Source organism: Aethalodelphis obliquidens, unplaced genomic scaffold, assembly GCF_003676395.1.
Source record: "Aethalodelphis obliquidens isolate GAN/ISIS:26980383/991018 unplaced genomic scaffold, ASM367639v1 scaffold29, whole genome shotgun sequence".
In the NCBI taxonomy this organism is placed as follows: Eukaryota; Metazoa; Chordata; class Mammalia; order Artiodactyla; family Delphinidae; genus Aethalodelphis; species Aethalodelphis obliquidens.
This window is the reverse complement of record NW_020837973.1, coordinates 8,875,359-8,896,688: the sequence shown is the minus strand read 5'-3', so window position 1 is coordinate 8,896,688 and position 21,330 is coordinate 8,875,359. Positions and strand designations below refer to the sequence as shown.

Here is a 21,330-nt window from a genome sequence, read left to right as displayed (position 1 = left end):
ATTTGCAGCATCTTTTAACAAATCCCTGCTATTCTTGGGCCCCCGGTCGGTCCCACCTGGGGTCTCATTTCCGCACTTCACCGGTCGCTCCGAGCGTGAGCCGGGTGAGGCCATCTGGCAGACGGTCCGGTTCCCCGACGGCACACAGCACCCCTGGGTGCCCCACTGTTGAAGCTGTTTCCCCACCACCGTCTATCTGGAGGGTTAGTGGAGCACCGTGCACGGGGGTGCCACCCTCCTGCTGGGCGCTCTTCAACCTCGGGTGACTGTGCCCGCCGGCACCAACGCCCGCCTCTTCTAACCGTCAACACCCCGCCCCCGCTCCCCTTCTACCTACTCCGCCCTCGGCCGAGGCTTCCAACGTGGCGCCGCCGACTGCGCATGCTCAGTACCCGGGGCGCGCGGGAGCCGGCGGGAGCGGGCGGGAGTCGGCGGGCGGGGCGGGGCGGGGCGGGGCGGGGAGGGTGCAGTGACGCCACCGTGCAGCCGCGGGCTGGCGGGGCCGCGCCACGTAGGCGCGCAGCAGCCGCGCCCCCTCGAGGCGGCCGCGGTCGGTCCGCTCGCGCGCGCGGCCCCGCCGCCCCACGCACGCGCCTCCCTCGCTCCCGGCGCTAAAGCTCGCGCGCACTTCTCTCCAGGCCCGCGAGCGTTCGACTACCGCCGTCCAGGTCCCTCTGAAACCCGGTCGCACCATGTCTTCGCCTCCCGAGGGGAAGCTAGAGACGAAAGCTGGACACCCGCCCGCCGGTACTGACTCGTTCCCACTTTCTCTCCTCTCGCGGGCCCGGAGGGCGGGCTCGAACCCGCGGGCACGGGGCGCGGAGCGGGGCGCCGGGCGGGGGAGGCAGCCGGCCAGCCTGGGACGTGTCCGCTCGTGGGGTCTAAGTTAAACTCAGCCCCGCGTTGGTGAGACGTGTTTCTTTATGCGAAACATCGCAAGCCTGTGCGAGTTGCATGCAAATTAGAGTGACTTGAACAAGCCCAGATGCACAACTTGCTCCTAGAAGTTTGGGCGGTGAATAATTACTTAGAATGTACAGATGTTTTAGAAAAACGAGTAGCCGAAACAACGACAAATCAGTGTTTTTAACGTCATGATGATAAATCGTAGGCTGACAGCATTACAAAAGAACCAAAGGAGCGGAAATCATTTTTATCATTAATCACTCAATATGACTTTTTTCCCCTCCAGTTTCTGTCGCATTCTGCTTTTCCTCAGAAGTGGTTTTGTTTTTTGCTTTTTGCTTTTGCACATCCTAAACTTCCGAGCCAAGGAGGTTAAATGCAGGAAAGAGTCATCTTTCTTAGCAAATGAGTCTCTAACCAACCTTCATGTTCAAACCGTCTCTTCCCCTTTCTGAGCCCAGTTCCTGTTTGCTCTTTCGAATCTGCCCAAACTGGTGGATTGCTTTTTCTCCTCTCCTTTGGAATGACGATCGATCCGTATGGAAGGACACTGGGAGGGAATCAAAGGTGATTGGGTCCCAGGATACGAGTCATTTCAGTGTGTGGGGCTTTAGGGTCTTAGTTGCACACGTTAGTTAAAGTATCAACTCAGTTTGCTAATAACAGAAGCCTTAGCCAAACATGGCTGCTTTTTATGGAACATTTGTGCCATCCTCTTGTTAGAGGAAAGATTCCCCTAATTTCTGTCTGCCGCCCCCCACTATAGGGCACTAATTCTCTGCCTCAACACGGTGAACAGAGAAGTTCTTTACGTATGTTGCATTCCAGAGTAGGGAATGCTTTTCACTAGTGAAGCAAGCTCTGAACAACAAGAAGACTGACTGGCACTAGGAAAGAAAAATGGCTAACCGATGCGTGGGGATGTAAGAGCATGGGATTTTAGAAAATAGTTCCACTGTAATGGAAAATAGACTTTGGGGGTCTCTGTGTTGAATTAGTTTAAAATTAGAAAAGAACTTCAAAGGCATTTCCTTTAATCATAATTCTGACGTTTAATTCCTGCCGCTGCGGGTTCATGTCCATCATTCCTGCCTGATGACCTGGGCAGCACGGCAGGAGGGAACACCTTCATTTACACTCGTGGCCATGGACCACACAACAGCAGTCTGCACAGGGCTCCCCTGTCCCTGGGCGATGAGTGGCATTAGATGTATGTGTTGGAACGATACCAAAGCAAAGTAGCGGTAATGAAATTACATATAGAGAGAGCCACATGGAGAGTTTTAAGATCAGAGGTATAAACCGTCTATATTAACTCCCTGGGAGAAACTTCATGAAGGACTCTGATTTTCTTTGAATTGTAAACAGCTAGGCTGTGTGAGTTACAAGTTAAACATCTTATTTACGCCCAAGAAGAGGGGAGCCAGTGTATTTGTGCTGCTGTAGCAGTGCACTTGGGTTTTAAGTTTTGAGGCCTGTCACTTCTCTAGGGTTCAGTTTTCCTAATCCATGAAATGGGAGGTTCGGGCCAGATGGTCCCTGAGAAAGTAGCAGGGCAGGGCTGCCTTTGTGCTGTTCCTGTCGCCATCCATCAGGATTGGAGCCCAGGGGCAGTTAGTCCCACAGGTAAACTCCTCAAGTGACTTCAGGGCGGGTCCCTTAAGCCTTTGAGACCCCCTTCCAGCAGGAGCTGCTAAGGAAGCTGTCACTGTCATCCTGCATTTCACAAGGCTGGTCACACTTGGCCAGGGGTGCAGGTTAGAAAGAGACCTTTCGTCCCTTGTGGTATATTGCCTGCCAGGTAGTACCGCTCAGGTGCTTTTTCTCCCTGTGGTACAGAGGCCCCTGGTTGGAAGGCTGTTTTGGCAGAAAGTTCTGGGTGGCCTTGTTTACTCCGGTATGATCAGAGGTTAGACAGTTCTGCAGATTAGATGTTAAAAAAAAAAAAAAAAAAGGCAACCACTATAATAAAGGATAATCATCAAGTACAGCCGAGAGCCCAGTTCATAAATCAAAGTAACAGCCTTAAAAACACTGGGAAAACTTTCATTAAGGGCTTAAGCTGGATAACAAGAGCTTGTGCTTAACTCTGCAATTGAAAACAATAAAACTCTCCTCCATGACTCTCTTCTTTTTCTTTTGTGTTTTCCCGTTATTGCTGTCTGAACCGGGGACGCTCCTGTGCATCCCCATAGCCTCCACCTGTCCGCCTGTTCTTGCTTCCAGGGCTACCCATTGATGCGCAATGCCTGGTTCAGAATACTCAATAAATAGCTCCCGAGTTTCTCCGGAGCCTCTTACTGCCTCTCCCTTCCTCCGTAGCATGTGCAGCCCACAACTTCCCTCCGCCGCTGAGCTGTCTCCAGCGGGTACTGGGGGTGCAGGTTGGACTGTCAGCCAGCTTCGGCAGCAGCATCACAGCGGAAACTATAACTAACATTTGCTGAGCGTTACAATGCGTGGGGGTATAGGGGAAGAAGAAGAATTTTCCCTTTACCCTTCTAGGTTCTTAGCTGAGATCCCCCTTAAGATAAAGGACAGATTAACAAGAGAAAAACAGAAGCTTAATAACATGTATATCTCCTGTATACATGGGAGATACTAAAGAAAAATGAGTCACTCCCAACCACCACCTTAAATAGTAAAGATGAAAAATGCCAGGGAGAAGGGGAGGCCCCCGTTATGGGAGGGAACCAGGAAATGCACCAGTGGAAGGAAGACGGTTATGCAGATGTTAAGATTCTCCTATAATTTAGTCATCCTTTTCTTCCTGGTACAGAGAGAGAGACACTTACAAGTGGAGATTTCCCTTATAAATGTAAATGTTCCTAACAAGGGTGACTTCTCGGTATATGGCTTTTCTTTGTGTGCTGTTTCTTTTTTTTTTTTTTTTTTTTTTTCCGGTACGCGGGCCTCTCACTGTTGTGGCCTCTCCCGTTGCGGAGCACAGGCTCCGGACGCGCAGGCTCAGCGGCCATGGCTCACGGGGCCCAGCCGCTCCACGGCACGTGGGATCTTCCCGAACCGGGGCACGAACCCGCGCCCCCCGCATCGGCAGGCGGACTCTCAACCACTGCGCCACCAGGGAAGCCCTGTGCTATTTCTTAATCTGCTCAAAATCATACTTATGCCGAAGAGCCATGTTTTGGGGTGGCATGCTCTGCGCCCCTTCACCAGCCCAATTCTAATTGCTTGGTACTCATGAGCTCATTTAACTAGCAGTCACCTTACAGTTGGGATACGGAGGACAACACCCTCTGCAGTATTGCCGACACCCCCAAGCCTTGAACCGGCAGCCCTTCTCGACAGGGGGCTCCATCACTTGCCAGGGGCCTCCTCCCAAGGTGTGAGATTAATGAGGCTTCTGGAGAGCCTGGGAGAAAGGTGCTAGGCGAATAAATACAAAGTCCACCCACTGAGTGGTGGCTGGCACTGCATTGTGTCCTGCAGTGCGCTGGGGGCCGGGTCCTCTGGAAAAGTAACCAAGTCTTCACGATTTGAGACCTTGCCACCGCCCTCGGCCACAGATACCTGCGGAGACACGGGTGAGACTGCTTGTTTTGTGGGAGTTCTTGCAAATGCAGATTAGCAAAGTGAGTGAGGTTCTGTTTCATCGAGGGGCAGCGCTCTGATTGCCGGCAGAAGGGGGGACGTGATGCCAGGCCCCACTATTACTCCAGCCGGTTTCCATGAGTTTGTGGTGGAGACGAGGATAACGTCTCTTTGTTAAATACGTTTTGCTGGCCCTGTTCCCCCCCATTTCCAAGGGGAGCCAAAACCGTATGTCAGGAAAGTTCTCATAAATCTAATACAGGATAGCTTGGAGCGTTACTAATTTTACGTATGGTTTTCTTTGAAGAGTAGAATTTATGTCCCTTCTAGAACTGAGTCAAATGGATTTATTAAAGTAAAATGGGAAAAGAGACCACTTTGCTTTTCTTTAGTAACTTCAAAATAATTCAGTTCTCTGTTCTCTTAATCAGTCAGGATGCATTTAAAGGGTTGTGGGTGATACTTCTCCTTGAATTATCTCCGTCGGGGGTTTTCATATTATCGCGGCCACTCTGTTGCTAGAAAGGCAAGACTGATTTGGTTTTTAGTGTATTAACTGTGCAATCAGCAGGTGTGCTAAGCACACCTATGTCACCCAGTCACTGATCAACGCTTGAAGATACAGGAGAGAGGTCTGCCTTTGCTCCTGACATGTCAAAAAAAAAGGAGAGACCCTTTTAGTCACTGCATTTTTCTTTGATAATAATATTTTAATTATAATCTGAGCCTTTTTAAAAAAAATTTATTTTGTTGAAAGTCACTGCCTTTTTTAAAAAAGCTTCCTGTCAGGGTGGACCGAGCACCTCTAAGACGTGTTTTCAGTTTCCCCTCTGTGCTCTAGGACTTTGGGGGACAGACGCGTCCTCCTCTTTCTGTTTATTCCAGACGATGCCTGTGCACTCTTGCTTGGTTTTGCGAGTAGTTTCCCCTTCCCAGCTTCAGAGATTCTTTTGTTTGGATAGGGACTATTCACTGTTGTATAAAGTACTGTGGTAGTTACAGTTTTATGTTGTACTCACTAATTGTAGCAAATGGCCCCAAATCTCAGTGGCTGAGCAGGTCAAGGTGTATCTCTCTCCCGGTGGCAGAGGCCCAGGTCCCTCCTGCCCAGCGACTCCGCCTCTGGAGGGGACTGAGTGCGGGCCGTGGTGCCGGGGCCTGTGGTGCTTCGGCCTGGGAGCGGCACGTGTCACTGCGTTAGTTTCCTGTGGCCACTGTAGCAAAGCGCCATACATTTAATGGCTTAAAACAGCACAGCTGTATTATCTTCCAGTTCTGGAGGTGAGACGTGCAAAATGGGTCTCAGTGGGCAGAAATCACGGTGTTTGCAGCTTCCTTCCGGAAGCTCTAGGGGAGAATCCATTTTCTTGCCTCTTCCAGCTTCCAGAGGCCATGCACAACCTCAGTTCCATCTGCGGCATTCCTTCCCCTTTGCCATGCGGCCCAACACGTAAACGGGCTCCAGGGACTAGGGCGTGGCCATCTGGGGAGGGCTCATTACTCTGCCTCTTTTTGCTGTATTAGGGCCACGACCCAGGTAAATGGCCCCAGCCCAGCTGCAAGGGAGGCTGGGGTTAGGGTTGATGAACGCTGCCTCCCTGCCTGTCCCCAAGTACCTCCAGGCAGGGATGCTGCTTCTCCGTGGACTTTCTGAAGTCCGCCGCCCTGAATGCAAGGTTTTCCCCTGTGGCTGCCCACACCCTCCTTGGGTTTGGCCCGGGTCTCCGTCCGGCTGGTTCTTGTCTTGGCCTGCTCACCACGCACTCTGCCCTCTGGGGCGGCCTGTCAGGGGATGGAGCGGGCCCTGCGTGGAAGACGGGTTGGCCTGTCCAGTCCCGGTCCACAGCCCCATGGCCCTGCCCCACGCTCCACGCCTCCGAATGCCACGTCTCCTCTCCTGCGGGGTGAGCAGGGTTGCTGCCGTGCTGTTGAAGGGCCTTCCCACCTTATTCCGACTCTGAGCGCAGAATAGCAGTTTCCCTTGTTTGGTCTTCAGTTTTCTTAGAGAGGAAACCGTCAGGGCTGCAGGTTCAGCAATTTATCTGGGACACGCTTTCTAGCGCAAGCATCATGTTCGCCCGCTGCCTCAGACCGGAAAGCTCCCGTGGGGGGAACTGCACTTGGCCTCGGGGGTGAGGGGTGCCGGGGCTCCTAGGGTCCCCGTGACTCACTGCCTTTCACCCTTCATCCTCCACTCTCCCTTCACAGGGCTCCCCACCTCAGGGCCACCAGCCTCCCCAGACGGGCGAGGCTCTTCTGCTGGCCAAGGAGCCTCCTCTCCTCTTAACCAAGAGGGACCATATTCCTTTGCCCTGATCCCACCACTGTCCCCCATCCCGGGGGCTGTCTGGTCCCGTGTCCACTTTGCTTTCCGGCCACAGTGCTGCTTTACCTGAGACGATCGCGTTCTCGGCTAACCTGCAGCTCTGAGTGTTCCTGGTTTGCTTCCTTTTGTTCTCACCGGAGCAGTTCTCGGAGGCTTTCATCTCTTTTTTTTTTTGCGTGGATTCGGTTTCCTTTGAATCACATTTCAGTAGCTCTTCTTGGGCAAGAACAAAGAAAGCATCCGCTCACAAGTCCTGCTCAGCACGGCAGCCAGGGCTGGGGCTGCTCCCTGGTGCAGGGTGCTTTGACTGTCCATCTAGGGACACCCTTCTCATCCCCCTGCCCGGCGTGCAGCTGGGGGGTCTTCCTAGCCTGCTGTTGAGTGTGGGCCCAGAGCCAGCTGTCGGGGACCATCTCACAGTCAGGCACCCAGATGCCTGAGGGGATGCCCGGCCCTGGGGGGCTATGTCATCAGCTACTTCCTCGATATTTACCCACCTGACAAAGTCTGATCTGGAGGATGCTTCCTCTTCCCCCTTTGCTCCTTGGGAAGGAAGCTGCTCTGCAGAGAGCTTTCAACATCAAACATACTTTCTTTCCTGTCCTAGACCCTCTCCATAGGCCATCACTCTTGTCTCTCTGAGGAGCAGTGTCGCTCTGTTTCCTGGAATGTTCACGCAGGGCAAGGCCTGCGGGTTGTGATTAAGGGTGCAGGCTGCCGGGGTCAGAAGCTTGCCACCTGTGCGACCGGGGCCACTGGCTTCCCCTCCTTGTGGGGTGGGGGGTCTACACCATAGGGTGATTGGAAAGTCAGGGGGTAAGGGGGCGCCTGGCCAGTGGTTACAACAGGGCCTGGCATGTGGCGGCATGAAGAGTGGAAGGTTCTCCAGGATCTGCAGGTCACCAGAACTTACTTAGGTGTGGTGAGGTACTGACGACAGTCCTGGAGGTGGTCAGCTGACCAGGGCAGTGGAGCGCCCCATGGTGGGCGAGCACTTTGCAGGGTGTGTCACTCACTCCCCAGCAACCCAGCGCATCGGTCCTGCCATCCCCACCTTACACGTGAGGAAGCTGTGGGGAGGAGGTGGTAAGCCACGAAGGACTCGCACACTGGAGGGTTCTCTAAGTGCTCGATGCTAGTTGTGAAAACCCGTCTCCTGAGAGGAGCTGAGAGCTGAGCATTCATGGGGACCAGGCCCTGGCGGAGGTGTTTTGCATGAGCTCACTTTCAGTCCTCAGAGAACCCCTGCGGGGAGAGCACTGCCACCCTTTCTTCACAGGCAGGACCCTGAGACAGTGCCAGCAACTTGCCAACACACACACGCACACACACACACACACACACTCTCTCACACACACACACACACACACACACACACACACACAGAGGCAGAACTGGGATTTGAACCCAGGGATCTAGCTCCAGTATCCATGCCCTTAACTTCAGCTTGGCACTCCTGTTAAGAGGAAGCTTGTTATTCTTTTCTCCCCCCTCCTTAAATTTATTTACTTATGGCTGCTTTGGGTCTTCGTTGCTGCACACCGGCTTTCTCTAGTTGCAGCAAGCGAGGGCTACTCTTCGTTGAGGAGCACGGGCTCTAGGCACCCGGGCTTCAGTAGTTGCAGCACATGGGCTCAGTAGTTGTGGCTCGCGGGCTCTAGAGCGCAGGCTCAGTAGTGTGGTGCACGGGCTTAGTTGCTCCGCGGCATGTCAGATCTTCCTGGACTGGGGAGTGAACCCACGTCCCCTGCATTGGCAGGTGGATTCTTAACCACTGCGCAGCTTGTTATTCTTGAAATTTGAAGCTCACATTTGAATAACAAGCACCACAGAAAAAATCTGAGTTGTTTTTGTTTTTACTAATGTCTCAGGAAAATACTTACATTCACAAGGAATTCTGCAAAGATTTCTGCAGAACAAGCTCTGCCTTTACATTTTTTACCAACGAAGAGTCCTAGAGACAGTAATAAAACATTTGATAAATATGTGCTGTTGTATTTTCTGGCAGTCGTGCAAGTTAGAATGAATCTGTCGCAGCCTTGAGTTATTATTATTATTGCCACTTTTTATTGCTGCATTAATCACCACACATACTGTGAGAGATTGATGAAGTTAATTGTTTTTATAAACTAGATTAAATGAAGTGCTAATGTGGGGTGACTGGTTTTGGACGTGTGTACTTACGTCAACAGAGAAGTGGACAGGCTCCCTGCGAGCTTTCCGAGATGTGATTATTTCGAACGTCACCTTGATGTTCATCCTCCATTCCTTTTGTAGTGAGTTGTACACTCTTTTTACTGTTAGCCAGTTTATAGAACACACCTGGGATTTATAGTTTTAAGGCTTTTGTGTCTACCAGGTCGAAATGATTCAGAGATCATTTTTAAATGGGCGTCTGTATTAGTTTGCTAAGGCTGCTATAACAAAATACCACAGACTGGGTGGTTTCAACAACAGAAATTTATTTTCTCACCGTTCTGGAGGCCAGAAGTCCAAGATCAAGGTGCTGGCAGGTGTCGTTTCTCCTGAGGCCTCTCTCCTTGGCTTGCAGATGGCCGCCTTCTCACTGCGTCCTGACGTGGCCTTTCCTCTGAACATGCGCCTCCCTGGTGTCTCTTCCTCTTCTGATAAGAGCATCAGTCCTATCAGATTAGGGCCCCCCCATAACAGCCTAATTTTAACTTAATTGCCTCTCTAGAGGCCCTGTCTCCAAATCCAGTCAGGTCTGAAATTCTGGAGACTAGGGCTCCAACCTGTGAATTTAGGGAGATCACAGTTCAGCTCATAACAGCACCTTTAATCAGTTTCTCATGGGCATGGGATAAGGGTGGGATAAATGGGAGAGGAAAAGGAATTTTTAAAAAATTTAGTGGGACAGTTCTTCTAGCCTCCTCTTTTGGCCAAAAACATTCATAATCTTATATTTCAAGAGAGTGAGTAGATAATTATCTTAAGTATATTACAGAATTTTATTTTCAGTCTCCATTTCTTAAGGTTTGGCAGGCTGCATAACCTGGGCAATCTTGATAAGCCACCTGCAAATGGTATTTTTGTTTTCTTATTTATTTATTTTTTTAATTTGAACCCAAAGTGAGGGAAATCTGTAGGAATCACACCCAGAAAAGTAGCTAAATTCAGAACAGTTAGCCTGAACCTTGGGCCCACGTGAGGCAGGAAGTGACCTGGTGTCTCTTCCTCTTTTTATAAGAGCACCAGTCATACTGGATTAGGGCCCCATCCCTATGGCCTCATTTAACCCAAGACCCCAGCTGAAAGCTGGTGCTCAGAGGCCAAACTCATGGAGAAAGGGTACAGGAAAAAAACTGTGTCCAGCAACACAGTGGGGTGGTGGGGAAGCTGGTATGTTTCAGCCTGGCCTCTGGATGGCAAACAGGCTCCTGGAGAATTTGAAACTGCAGGCCTGCCTTTACATGGGCAATGAGTTCAAATTTACAGTTTGGCCATTCCTGTTCTCAGTTAATGTAAAAAGGATTTCCAGGTTTGACAGAAGCGTGTACAGCAACTCTCCAAAGGGATGCTGCCTGCACCCCACACCCCAGAGGATCCCCACAGATAAAGGCTTACTGAAGACAAGCCCATGGCCCACACTCACCCCAAACAAGAGCCAGAATCAGAGAAAAACGAACAGTGAATGCGCCTCCCGAGGACCTCAGATAATAAAATCATTAGATATACAACCATAAGACAAGTATGCCTAAAATGATTAAATACATAAAAGAATTAAAAACACGAGATATGAGTAATGCACTATCAAATAAAGAACAGACAGATTTGAGGGGGGAAAGGCTCTAGAAATGAAAAATAAAAATGATTGGAATAAAAATTGGTCAGGATAAAAGCAGATTTTTGAGAGAATTACTGGACAGGGTTATATTTCCTTTTTAACAAAGTAAATGTCCCCTCCCCACTGAAAAGAAGTGATGGGAGATTCTCATTCCAAAACCAGACCAGCAGACGCATCGTTAAACACGGTCCTTTATTTCACATGCCCTCTACTTTGCCTTCCTCCGATGGACTGCAGCTGGGTACTGCTGGCCGTGCAACAGGCATTGTTAGCTTCCTGAATCCTCCCAGGGAAATTGAAGACTAATAAACCCGAAGTGTATAAGCCTCAGGGTGTTTCACATTCTCCTTCCTGTCCGCAGCATCATAAAGAAACCAGTCCTGGGCTTTCATAATTCAGCAGGGTCCAACGTAATTTGAAACACCGGAGGATGTGGCCTGGCAAGCTGGTTGTACTGTGTGGTCAGAGCAGGGCTGTGGCGGAACATAGAGTGGCTATCCTGAGGAGGGAGGGTGAATACCCTGAGCCCCACACCCGAACGTGGGGCCAATGAGCTCCGTTAATACACTCTACTTTCTGTCAAGTGCCAGGAAGCTGCTGAGCACCTCTATCTTCGTCCCTTTGGGCTGCTATAACTGAATACCACAGACTGGGTGGCTTATAAACAACAGACATTCTCACTGTTCTGAAGGCCAGAAGTCCAAGGTCAGGACACCAGCAGATTCGGTGTCTGGTGATGTCCTGCTTCTTAGTTCACAGACGGCTGTATGCTCTGTCCTCACCTGGCAGAAAGGGTGAGGGAGCTCTCTGGGGTCTCTGTAAGGGCACTAATCCCATTCATGAGGGCTCCACCCTCATGACCTAACCACCTTCCAAAGTCCCCACCTCCAAGCAGCATCACTTTGGGAGTTAAGATTCAACAGCCTCTCTTCTCATCTAAACTTCTCCATCTTAGGACGTGGCTCTTACCCCTTTCTGGAGATGAAGCATTGAGGTTTTGAGTGGCTGACTAATCTAAGACCACATAGCTGAGTACATGGAGGGACTTGCTGACCCTAAAACACGCACAGGCGACTGCCATGTGGGGCTGGCTTTTTGGATATAAGGCCAGCATTTCCATACTTTATCCCATGGAACACTAGAGTCCTGAAGAATGATAACTAGCATTACCTGGGGGAGGAGTTCTGTGGTGAAATACACTTGGGAAAGATGGCACATTATATGCCCCATATAAAGCTTACAGTGCACAGTAAAGGCAGAAGATCTGTCTTGAGGAAACACATTTAATTTGTTCAACCTCGCATTTCCCACACTTCATAGATCCTAGAATCCCCACTTCTGTTGTCATGTTTTTCTCTTGCAAAACATCATTAACATATTAGCCATTAAGGGAATACAAATCAAACTACAATAAGACACCACTTCACACCCACTAGAATAACTATAAAAAGATAGACAATAACAAGAGTTGGCGAGCATGTGCAGAAATTGGAACCCCTACTGGCTGGAATGTAAACAGTTCCATGGCTTTGGAAAGCATCTGGGGTTCCTTCAAAAGGGTAAATATGGGGTTACCATGTGACCCAGCTATTCCATTCCTACATATGTACCAAGGAAATGAAGGTACATGTCCATGTGTCCACACAAAAACTTGTACATACACAGTTGTTTATATCTGCATTATTCACAGTAGCCAAAAAGTGGAAACAATGCAAATGACCACCACAGATGAATGGATGACAAAATGTGGTCCACCATGGTGTGCCGTGGAGTATGATTTAGCCATGAAAACGAGTGAGGTACTGACATGGGCTGTGACATGGATGGACCTTGGAAGCATTATGCTAAGTGAAAAAGCCTGTCACCAAAGACTGTGTATTTTATGATTCTGTTTATGTCAAATGTCTAGAAGAGGCAGATGCAGGTGACTGGTTGCTAGGAGCTGGGGGAGAGGAGGGATTGGAGAGTGACCGGTGATGGGTTTCTGTTTAGGGTGATGAACACGTTTGAAAAGGATCATGTGCAACTCTGAATACACTCCAAACCAGAGAACTGTACACTCTAAATGGGTGGATTATATTGTATGTGAATTATATGTCACTAAGGCTGTTTTTAAAAACCAAATAAACTTCTGCCAACTCTAGGGTTTCACAGCACAGTTTGGGAAAGGTTGCCACCGGAGTGGACTCTGGCTGTGTGCACAGCAGCTGTCCTGTGTCACCTGTGGCTGTATCGCCCCTTTGAAAGCACCCTCGGCATTTGAGAAAATACTACAGGCAGGGATTAAGTGGGTTTTTTTTTTGCATCGAGAAGCTGAGTGTAACCGAAAGCAAGCAGCCACTGTGTCCACACGGTTTATACTCTGGTTGCACTACTGCTCTTACCAAGTACTTGAAAGGAGACCAGACAAACAAAGGAGGCTTGGAAACTTTCTAAGTGGATCTGAAGTAAGAGACAGTGTTGAGGGTCACATCATATTGCATCTCCCTCTGACAGCCTTAACCTCTGCGGTTAATCCCTGTCGCCGCCAGCTGATCTGGACTAACCTGGGGCCATGGGACAAACACACACCCTTGAGCTCATTCCCCTGCCGTCCGGTGGTTCCGTGTCCACACTGATCATTCCCTCTTTGTCTTCACCGCAGTAAAAGCCGGTGGGATGCGAATTGTGCAGAAACACCCGCATGCTGGAGACACCAGAGAAGAGAAGGACAAAGACGACCAGGAGTGGGAAAGCCCCAGGTAGGAGCGTTCTGGCGAACCTTGAGATGTCTCACGAATCCCCGTTACTCAGTTAAACGTTAATGTTTGTTCTCTGCTCCGTGCTTCTGATAACCCCTGGGCTTTGTGGGCCCTGTGCTGTATGCTTTTCCTCTCCTGAGCAGTGAGGCGGGGCTTGTGTTCCCAGATGGGAGAAACAGGGCATCGAGAGCACGCCCTCTGCCTGCATAAATCCGAGCGGGTGCATCTGTCTGTGGGCAGAAGCCCTGAACCTCCACTGCCAAACTACTAGTTGAATCTCTGGGCTGGGCCTGGCATTCTGTGCAGTGAGGGCAGAGAACTACTGATTGGAATAATGTTTACAAACGTTAGGGCTTTGCCAGTTTCAGCCAAGCAGAATCACTGAGGCCACACCCTTATGAGTGACCGAGTGCCCTTAAACGACATCTCAGCCCCCAGCTTCCCGCGTCCCCGACAGCTCATCTTCCTACAACACAACCATCTCTGTTTACACCTGTCTTCCTTGGTGATTCTGATGTCAAGTTTGGTCCAACGACCTTGATACAAGTCCATTTCCTTCCGCCTTGTAACATACAAACATGCACCACCAATGCCCACCTGTCTGTGAGCTTGTCCATGTAAAGGAAAGTGGACACTAAGCTTTCTGCCTTATAACTCGCCCCCAGACAAGTCTCAGTCAGGGGAAAAGGAAGAGTGGAGGACAGCCAACCTGTGTTTCTGTACTTCATTCCAGCAGTCCTGAATAGCAGGTGGAACGCTCCCTGGGTTACACACGGGAGACTGAAGTCCACAGAGGCCATACGCTTGCCATGCCGAGCAGGAACTAAACCCAAGTCTGGGGTCCAGAGCAGGGCAGGCTTCCATAAGAGTAGCTGCTGACAGCACGCACCCCCTAAGAAGGACGTGCATGTGCTTGGTGATCCCACATGTCTGCTTACATATGTGCTGCCCCGTTGGGTATTTTCTATAAAACCTCATGTGATATGACTTACAGGGCAGTCACTGGAGGGGAGGACAAAATTTGAGGTGAAGTTTCTGAGTGATTATTGCCCATTTTAAATCATGAGATCAGCAACGGGAAGGTTCTGCCTAAGTTCTGGTTTTATAAAAGAAGAAGGTGGTTTAAAGAAAATTCTAGAATTTTCTTTCCACTGGCTATCTTCACAAAGCTGTGTTTGGCACGTAACATCAGGAATTCTCCTGCAGGTCCGTGGTCCTGTATCTGAAAACCTTGGAGCCTAATTTATTTCAGAATTGAGAAATTCTGATGTTTTAGGAGATGAAGCAGGTTTTAGGAGTATAGGACCATACACATTTCATACAGCACCCGTAGTGGGGTCTCGGGCAGCCTAATCTGTGTATGATGTTCGCACCAGCAGAGATGCATTTTAAAAATTTACAGACTTGGATCAGTCCAGGTTAAGTTTTGCCTGCATAAGAGTTGTAACAAAACTTTAGTTCAGTGTGTGAGAATATTCTTGGATTTGGAAGCAAATGTAAGAGCATGTGGCCTATAGTCATTTCCTCCTCTAGGAAACCCAGGATGTCACTTCCCTTCATACCCACTGGTTCCCTAAGAAGGAAGAGAGGATGAGACAGAGAGCCATGCCTGGAAAAAAATCCTGGAGAGTTAATGAAATGTGCATGAGTTTAAGTGGAATAAGGGACAAATAGCTATTTCTCTGCATAACACAGTGTCAATACAGTGACAGATGATAATTTATTAGCGTGTTTAGAAATAAGGACAGAATAGCCCATTAGTTTTCTTTCTATTGATTTTTTTCTCATGAGGTGAAATACAGCATTTATGGAAGATGTACAATTTAAATATATGTGCTAGAGGATGAACGATTGCACGAGAAAAGAGAGAGCACCCAGCTCTCTAGATTTTATCATCTTATCCACTTTGAAGGGTGGTTGGCATGAAGTGTTCTGAAGCAGGCGGACTGCAGGGCAGGGTTTGCATATGACCAAGAGTATGTTTGTTCCCTGCAGTCAAATTGTTGTACTGTGTTCCTCATGGTGTGTTAGCTCTTGTCCTCTGGACTTTGGCTTCTCTCTTTACTGCTGTGGGTTAAACCACCGGACACGCCATTGACAGAAGGGGTAAGCCCCTGCAGACTCTGAAGCTATTGGCATATGTTGCCAATACAATTTCTTCCAAGCCCCTACACCAGACCTGGTACTCTGTATAATAGGTCATTTCCATCACCATGCACTCCCCGTTTTTCTGGTGGGCTAATTGACTAGTCATAGTTAATAACGGTCATTGATAATGTTACAGGATGCAGCGAACCTGGCCCTGCTCTAAGTGCTCTGCCCGTGTTTATTCATTTGAACTACTTGCAACTGCTCTGTTCTCATCCCTCTGTGAGAGCTGGTTCTCGATTATTATCCTCATTCCAGGTTACTACTCCCACTTCAATGGCTCAGAGCGGTTAAGTGACTTTTCCAAGGGCACATGGCGAGTGAGTGGCAGAGCCAGCCTTCCAGAGTGGCAGCTGGGTCCGTAGTCCCCTACTCTTAGCCCCTGGGGTGTGTGTACCAACTGAGCACCCGTTTTGTGCTAGGCACTTACTAAGTGCTTCCCATTGGGTTTAGTGCACACACCACCCAAAAGTTGGTATTACTATGCCCATTACACAGACGAAGAAACCAAGGCCCAGTGAGGTTATCTGACCCAATGATATGTAGCCAGTCAGTGGTCTGGCCAGGATTCAGTCCTGACCCTGTCTTGACTTGGAAGCCTATGTCCTTAATAGGCTACAGAAGCCCCCTGAACTGACAAAATACTTTTAGGATCAACAGACTGTAAATCCAAATCCCTCTATAAAATAAACTTACTGATTCTGGGGTTGCCCATAACCTATTCCATATTCCTCAAGCCCATAATCCCACCTGTGCAGCCCTACCATCAGTAGATGGCCTAATTCCAGCTTACAACAGGGTTTCAGGGCACTGGGCTGGTTTTACTTTACATGTGGAAAGACCTCTTCATCTCCAGAATTTGTCAGACATTTAATGTTTTACATTAATTTCCCTTGGAAATGTCATGGCATGTGACTTCAACATTCATATTACCCTAATCCTAAAGTTCTGTATTTTTTCATGTTTTGATCCAAGTGTTCTCCAGATATGAAAATAAGTGCACAGTCTCAGATGCCAATTTCCTCCTTAGATCTGCATTTGCAAAACTCTTTGCTTTCCTTCCCAGATATTTAAAACTGGCTTTGTATTTACTGACTCATCTCTGGCGGCTTCCTTCCACAATCAGTAAATCAAGTACTGATTACAGAGAAAATGAACAACTGGAGCGTTAAAGAGGTTATTATGTGACCCAAAAAAACCCCCAAACACTTTTACTTGGAATCTTCTTTTGCAAGTCTTTATGTTACTCTTACTCCCCATAATCTGGTAATTTTTCAGATATAATAATAATTTCTTCTGCCACCAAATTGTTCTGAAATGCTCCATTTAAAAAAAGAAAAAATAATAATGTAGCACAAATTTGAAAATGTTTCCCAAGGATTCCATCAAGCTGAGTTCTAGTTACCTGTGGCTCTTCATATCCAGACAGAGTAAGAGACTTCATTGTTATGAGCTAATACTTTCCTGAGTGGCTGCTAGATATAGTCTCAGAACTGACCCACTCAAGGAAAGCTCTGATCTTCCTCAAAGCCTTCTGTTGAGCATATTAAGATGAAGTGCCCAGTTTCATTATGTAAAAGAGAAATTGCAGCATAGAATGGACTTCAATAGTCAGTAGGATTCACTAAAAAACAGTGTAGTGGTGAACATGTACTGAGGGCCTACCATGAATCGAGCTTGGTAAAAAAAATATTTTAAAAGGTAGGTGACAGGAAGAGTAAAGTAGAAATGGAAGGGTTTGTGTGTGGACTGGGGGTGGGTAGGAAAGGGGTGGAAGGAAGAGGGAAGTGGGGATGGGGCAATAAGGGTAGCAAGGGAGCAACCCTTCTCTGAGCTCGGCAGTTTGTACAGCTCTGACTCAGGGCTGTGGTGCTGTTTTGTGTTCACATACCCCCAAAATAAGCAAACAATTCCAATCATCCAGAATGTGGGAGAGATCCAAGATGGAACACACACAGTAACAGATGGACCTAATTGTAATACAAAGGCTACTATTACCAACTGAAAGGCGTGGGTGGGAGAGCGACCTAACCTAAGTACAATAATAGTATTTTGGGAAACAGTATTTTGACTGGGTACTATAAGGCTAAAGACAAGAAATGCAAAAAACTGTGCATAAATGCTACACTCCAGTTAGTAAATACGTCTTCAGGGCTTTGGGTTAGCAATTCTGAAATTGCTTTATGGGTATATTACAATTGAACAAGTAAGTAAATATCTTGTGGCTAATGAAGAGTCAGACTTCTCACTGTTAGAGAAAGAAGCTTACAAATAGGAAAGGGGGAAGACTAAAATGGCTTTGTGGTGTTTAATTGGAGTTGGAGGTATTAGTATGAACTCATAGTTTTAAATGGATGGATGGTTGGATGGATAGCAGATACATACAGACAGGTACATACATATATAAATAAATATACGTTGGGGAGGATTTGTGTACACACCTGTACCTCCCAGCTGTGTTCACTGACAGGGCATAAAAGAACTGGCACCATGTAGCCATGAGCATCCCTAGGGCCAGGATCTTGGTTTCTAAACACCATTCCCCAATCAAGTGAACTAGGGTGTTTTGGAGAAGTAGTTAATTCCAGGGCCAGGGCTGGAAAAATACCAGATGAGCCTGTAACAACTTGTAGTGCCAGAACATAAGGAAAATTCCAAAAAGGATGGGACGTGTCAAAACAACACAGAAGCCAACCTGAAGACACACCTAATGGCAAAGACGGAACAGTTTGTGATAAAATAAATAATGATAGTGTTGGAATATAACCCATAGAGTGAAATAGATATCCATGAGTCCATACTGATATAAATAAGTTGAATACATAAATGAGAAGGGACAGCTCTTCTTTATAGAAGAATTCCAATTAATATTGTTATAAGGAAGGCGAGAACTAGACTATCACCAATAGGCAAACAGCACAGTGGTTGTCAGCAGGATCCACGGACGGATACTACGACTAGTGGGCAAAAATTTAAGGAGAGACAGGATAATTTTACAGTGTCAGTTTCCTCCAATATATTTGTTAATTGCAAAACAAGGAATGTCTTTACATGGAGACCATGAAAAGGACGCTCTTTCACAGCATAAGCGCTGAAATAAGAAGGCAGAGAGTCACGGATATGCAGGCAGCCGGGCACCTGCATATCCGTGCCGATCATTTTTGTTGCCCTGTGCACGTCTGTGAATAACCGTGAAAGTGCCGCGAGTAATTGTTTCTCATCAAACTCTCACCTGCTTTTAGCCGTCACTGATAACTCCTGCCTGAAACAGTTATTACCAGATGCAGGCTCTGTTGCCATGGGGCTGCCGTCACAAATACCGCACACTGGGTGGCTTAAAATAACTGAACTGTATGGTCTCACAGATCTGGAGACTGGAACTCCAAGATCCAGGATTGGTTCCTTCACCGGCCATCTTTGGCATGCCTTGCCTTGTAGATGTGTCACCTTGATCTCTGTCTTCACATGGTCTTCTCCCTGTGTCACTTCACCTTCCCTCTGTATATGTCTGTCTCTGTGTCCAAATTTCCCCTTTTTGTAAGGACATCAGTCATATTTGATTAGGACCCACCCTAAAAGCTTCATTTTAACTCAGTTACTTCTGTAAGACCCTATTTCCGTAAAAGGTTAAATTCTGAGGTACTGGGGGTAAGGATTTCATATATTTGGGGGCGGGGAACAAGTCAGTGCCTAACGGATGTCAAATAGTAATCTATGGCCATTTTTAATGGTTCTCTCAGTTAAAGTTAATTCTGAAGATAAGAAACAGAAAATTGAAAATGCTGAAGTTAAAAGCCCGTATGCCTGGGAATTTTTATCTAAGCCATTATCTGCGTGTTTGAACTTGAACTAAACCATGTGGCTTGCGAGCCAATTTCAACATCATCCTTACTTTGCAACAATATCATCTTTTATATCCAAGCTAGTTGTCAGCTGCCTTTTAAAAGGGATGTATCTTTCTCCCTATGATGTGTGGAGATACCATTGGACTAGGAGTGCTGAGTGCCAGCCAGCTCCCAACTCCTGTGCTGTTCGGATGGCCTGTGTCGGCAGGCAGGACCCATGACGTGGCAGCAACAGTTGACCCGGGGGCTGGAGTGCCATGGGCCACAGACCCCTGCCCTCGGCCGAAGGCAGAGTCTCGATGTGGTGACATGAGTGACGTGGAATGTCCTTGTGAGGGGGGTAGCTGGTGTCACCTGCTTGTGGTACAGCCAGATCCTCAGAATAGAAAGCACAGGAGGAGGGATGTTATAGCAGCGTGAAATAGTGATGGACGGCCCTGTCTGCCTCGGTGAGGAAAACGGGGAGAGTCTAGTTGCTGTTCGGCAGCTCTCACTGTCAGGTTTGCCCACGTAGGGGCTGGATGTTTGAGATGAAGGTTTCAGCAGGACCTGCCCTCTCTGAAAGCAGTAGGGAAGGATCTGTTCCAGACCCGTCCCCTGGTTCCTTGGCTGGTGGTAACGTAACTCCAGTGTTCACATGGCATTCTTGCTGTGTGCGTGTCTGTGTCCAATGTCCCCTTTTCATAAGGATGCCAGTCATATGGGATCAGGGCCCACCCTAATGACCTCACCTTAACTAATTATGCAACAACTCTATTTCCAAATAAGGTCACATTCTGAGGTACTGGAAGTTAGGGCTTTAACATAAGAAACTTGGGTGAAGGGTAGGGACACAATTCAAGCCATAACAAGCAGGCAGCGCCTCAATGCCACGAGGCATCGGTGGGTGGTGCCCAGCTCCAGTGACATCCCAACAGCAATGGTGGCTCAATAACTTGTGAACCGTGAGACCTACGTGGCAAGTGACTCTTGCTTCTGTGCGATCCATTATGGTTGCCCAGGCTGAGCACTGCAGCAGCCTGCCTTCCCGTCCAGGTGGATGCCTTGTACCAGGGGTGTGGCCCCAAACTTTGATCGTGCACTCCATCAATTTAAAAAAAACGCTTTTTGCCTGCACCCTCCATATGTATATATTCATTTTAAAATCATACATGCATATTTTGCTCCCATTATATACATTGTAAAAGGTATACAAAATGGATATTAATGTATTAGATCAAGGTGAAATAAGCAATATTTTACATGTCTTGCTAACCATTGACTTTTTATTATCATTAGCTAACATCTGAAGGTCCAAATACCCTCGAGGTAGTGTTTCTCATTAATGATTCCAATGTAAATCTAAATTTCTAATGTCTTTCCTGGTGATTTCAGGTTTTATGGAGAAGGGTGGCTTCCTGTCACGTCTGATTAGATCTTCGGCGTTTGTAATGCGGTTCATGAAATACCCGTGCCAGGGCAAGAAGCGAGAGCTCTTCTCTTATTATCGTTCACTTGTGCTTGTATTGGTGTTAACTTCAGCCTCTGGAGGATTTTTTTTGCAGGGATCTTTTGAAGCCACGTGTTCATTTTGTCACAGTTTGTTTAAATTCATTCACTACACATTTGAGCACAGATCTAGGTGCTGGGGATATATCAGAGATAGAGCTAGAGAATTTAATGCATGAGCCCATTAACCAGACAGTGTCCCATATATGTGGCAAAGGAAGGGGCGCAGGGACCTGTGGGTGGTGACCCCCCTCCTTCCTCCAAAGCCTTAAGGGCCATGAGGCTGGGCGATGGACAGTCAGCCTGCAGACTGTAGTAAATAGTGGTAAAGCTTAGTTCGTTGGGTTTTGGTTCTTTACGTAAAAGATATATGCAAATAGAAAAATCTGCACGTTTATCTCACTTTCCCAGTGATGCCCTGGCCTTCTGAAGCGCAAGGACTGCCTTCCTCGCTGATTGATGGGCGGTGGCTCCAATACCAGTTCTGTGGTTGTACGTAGTATAAATTAAACGTGTCTT

At 47.9% G+C, this 21,330-nt stretch overlaps 1 protein-coding gene across 1 annotated transcript in view; it reads left to right on the top strand.

The window, feature by feature from the left end:
• The first annotated feature begins 550 nt into the window (after positions 1-550).
• Positions 551-21,330, top strand: part of DAP (death associated protein) — a 60,167-nt gene continuing 39,387 nt past the window's right edge. Inside the window, exons 1-2 of the mRNA XM_027125329.1 lie at positions 551-747; positions 13,234-13,330. Of these exons, the coding sequence (XP_026981130.1) occupies positions 693-747; positions 13,234-13,330 (152 nt within the window). The 5' untranslated portion in view covers positions 551-692. The remainder of the gene's footprint in view (positions 748-13,233; positions 13,331-21,330) is intronic.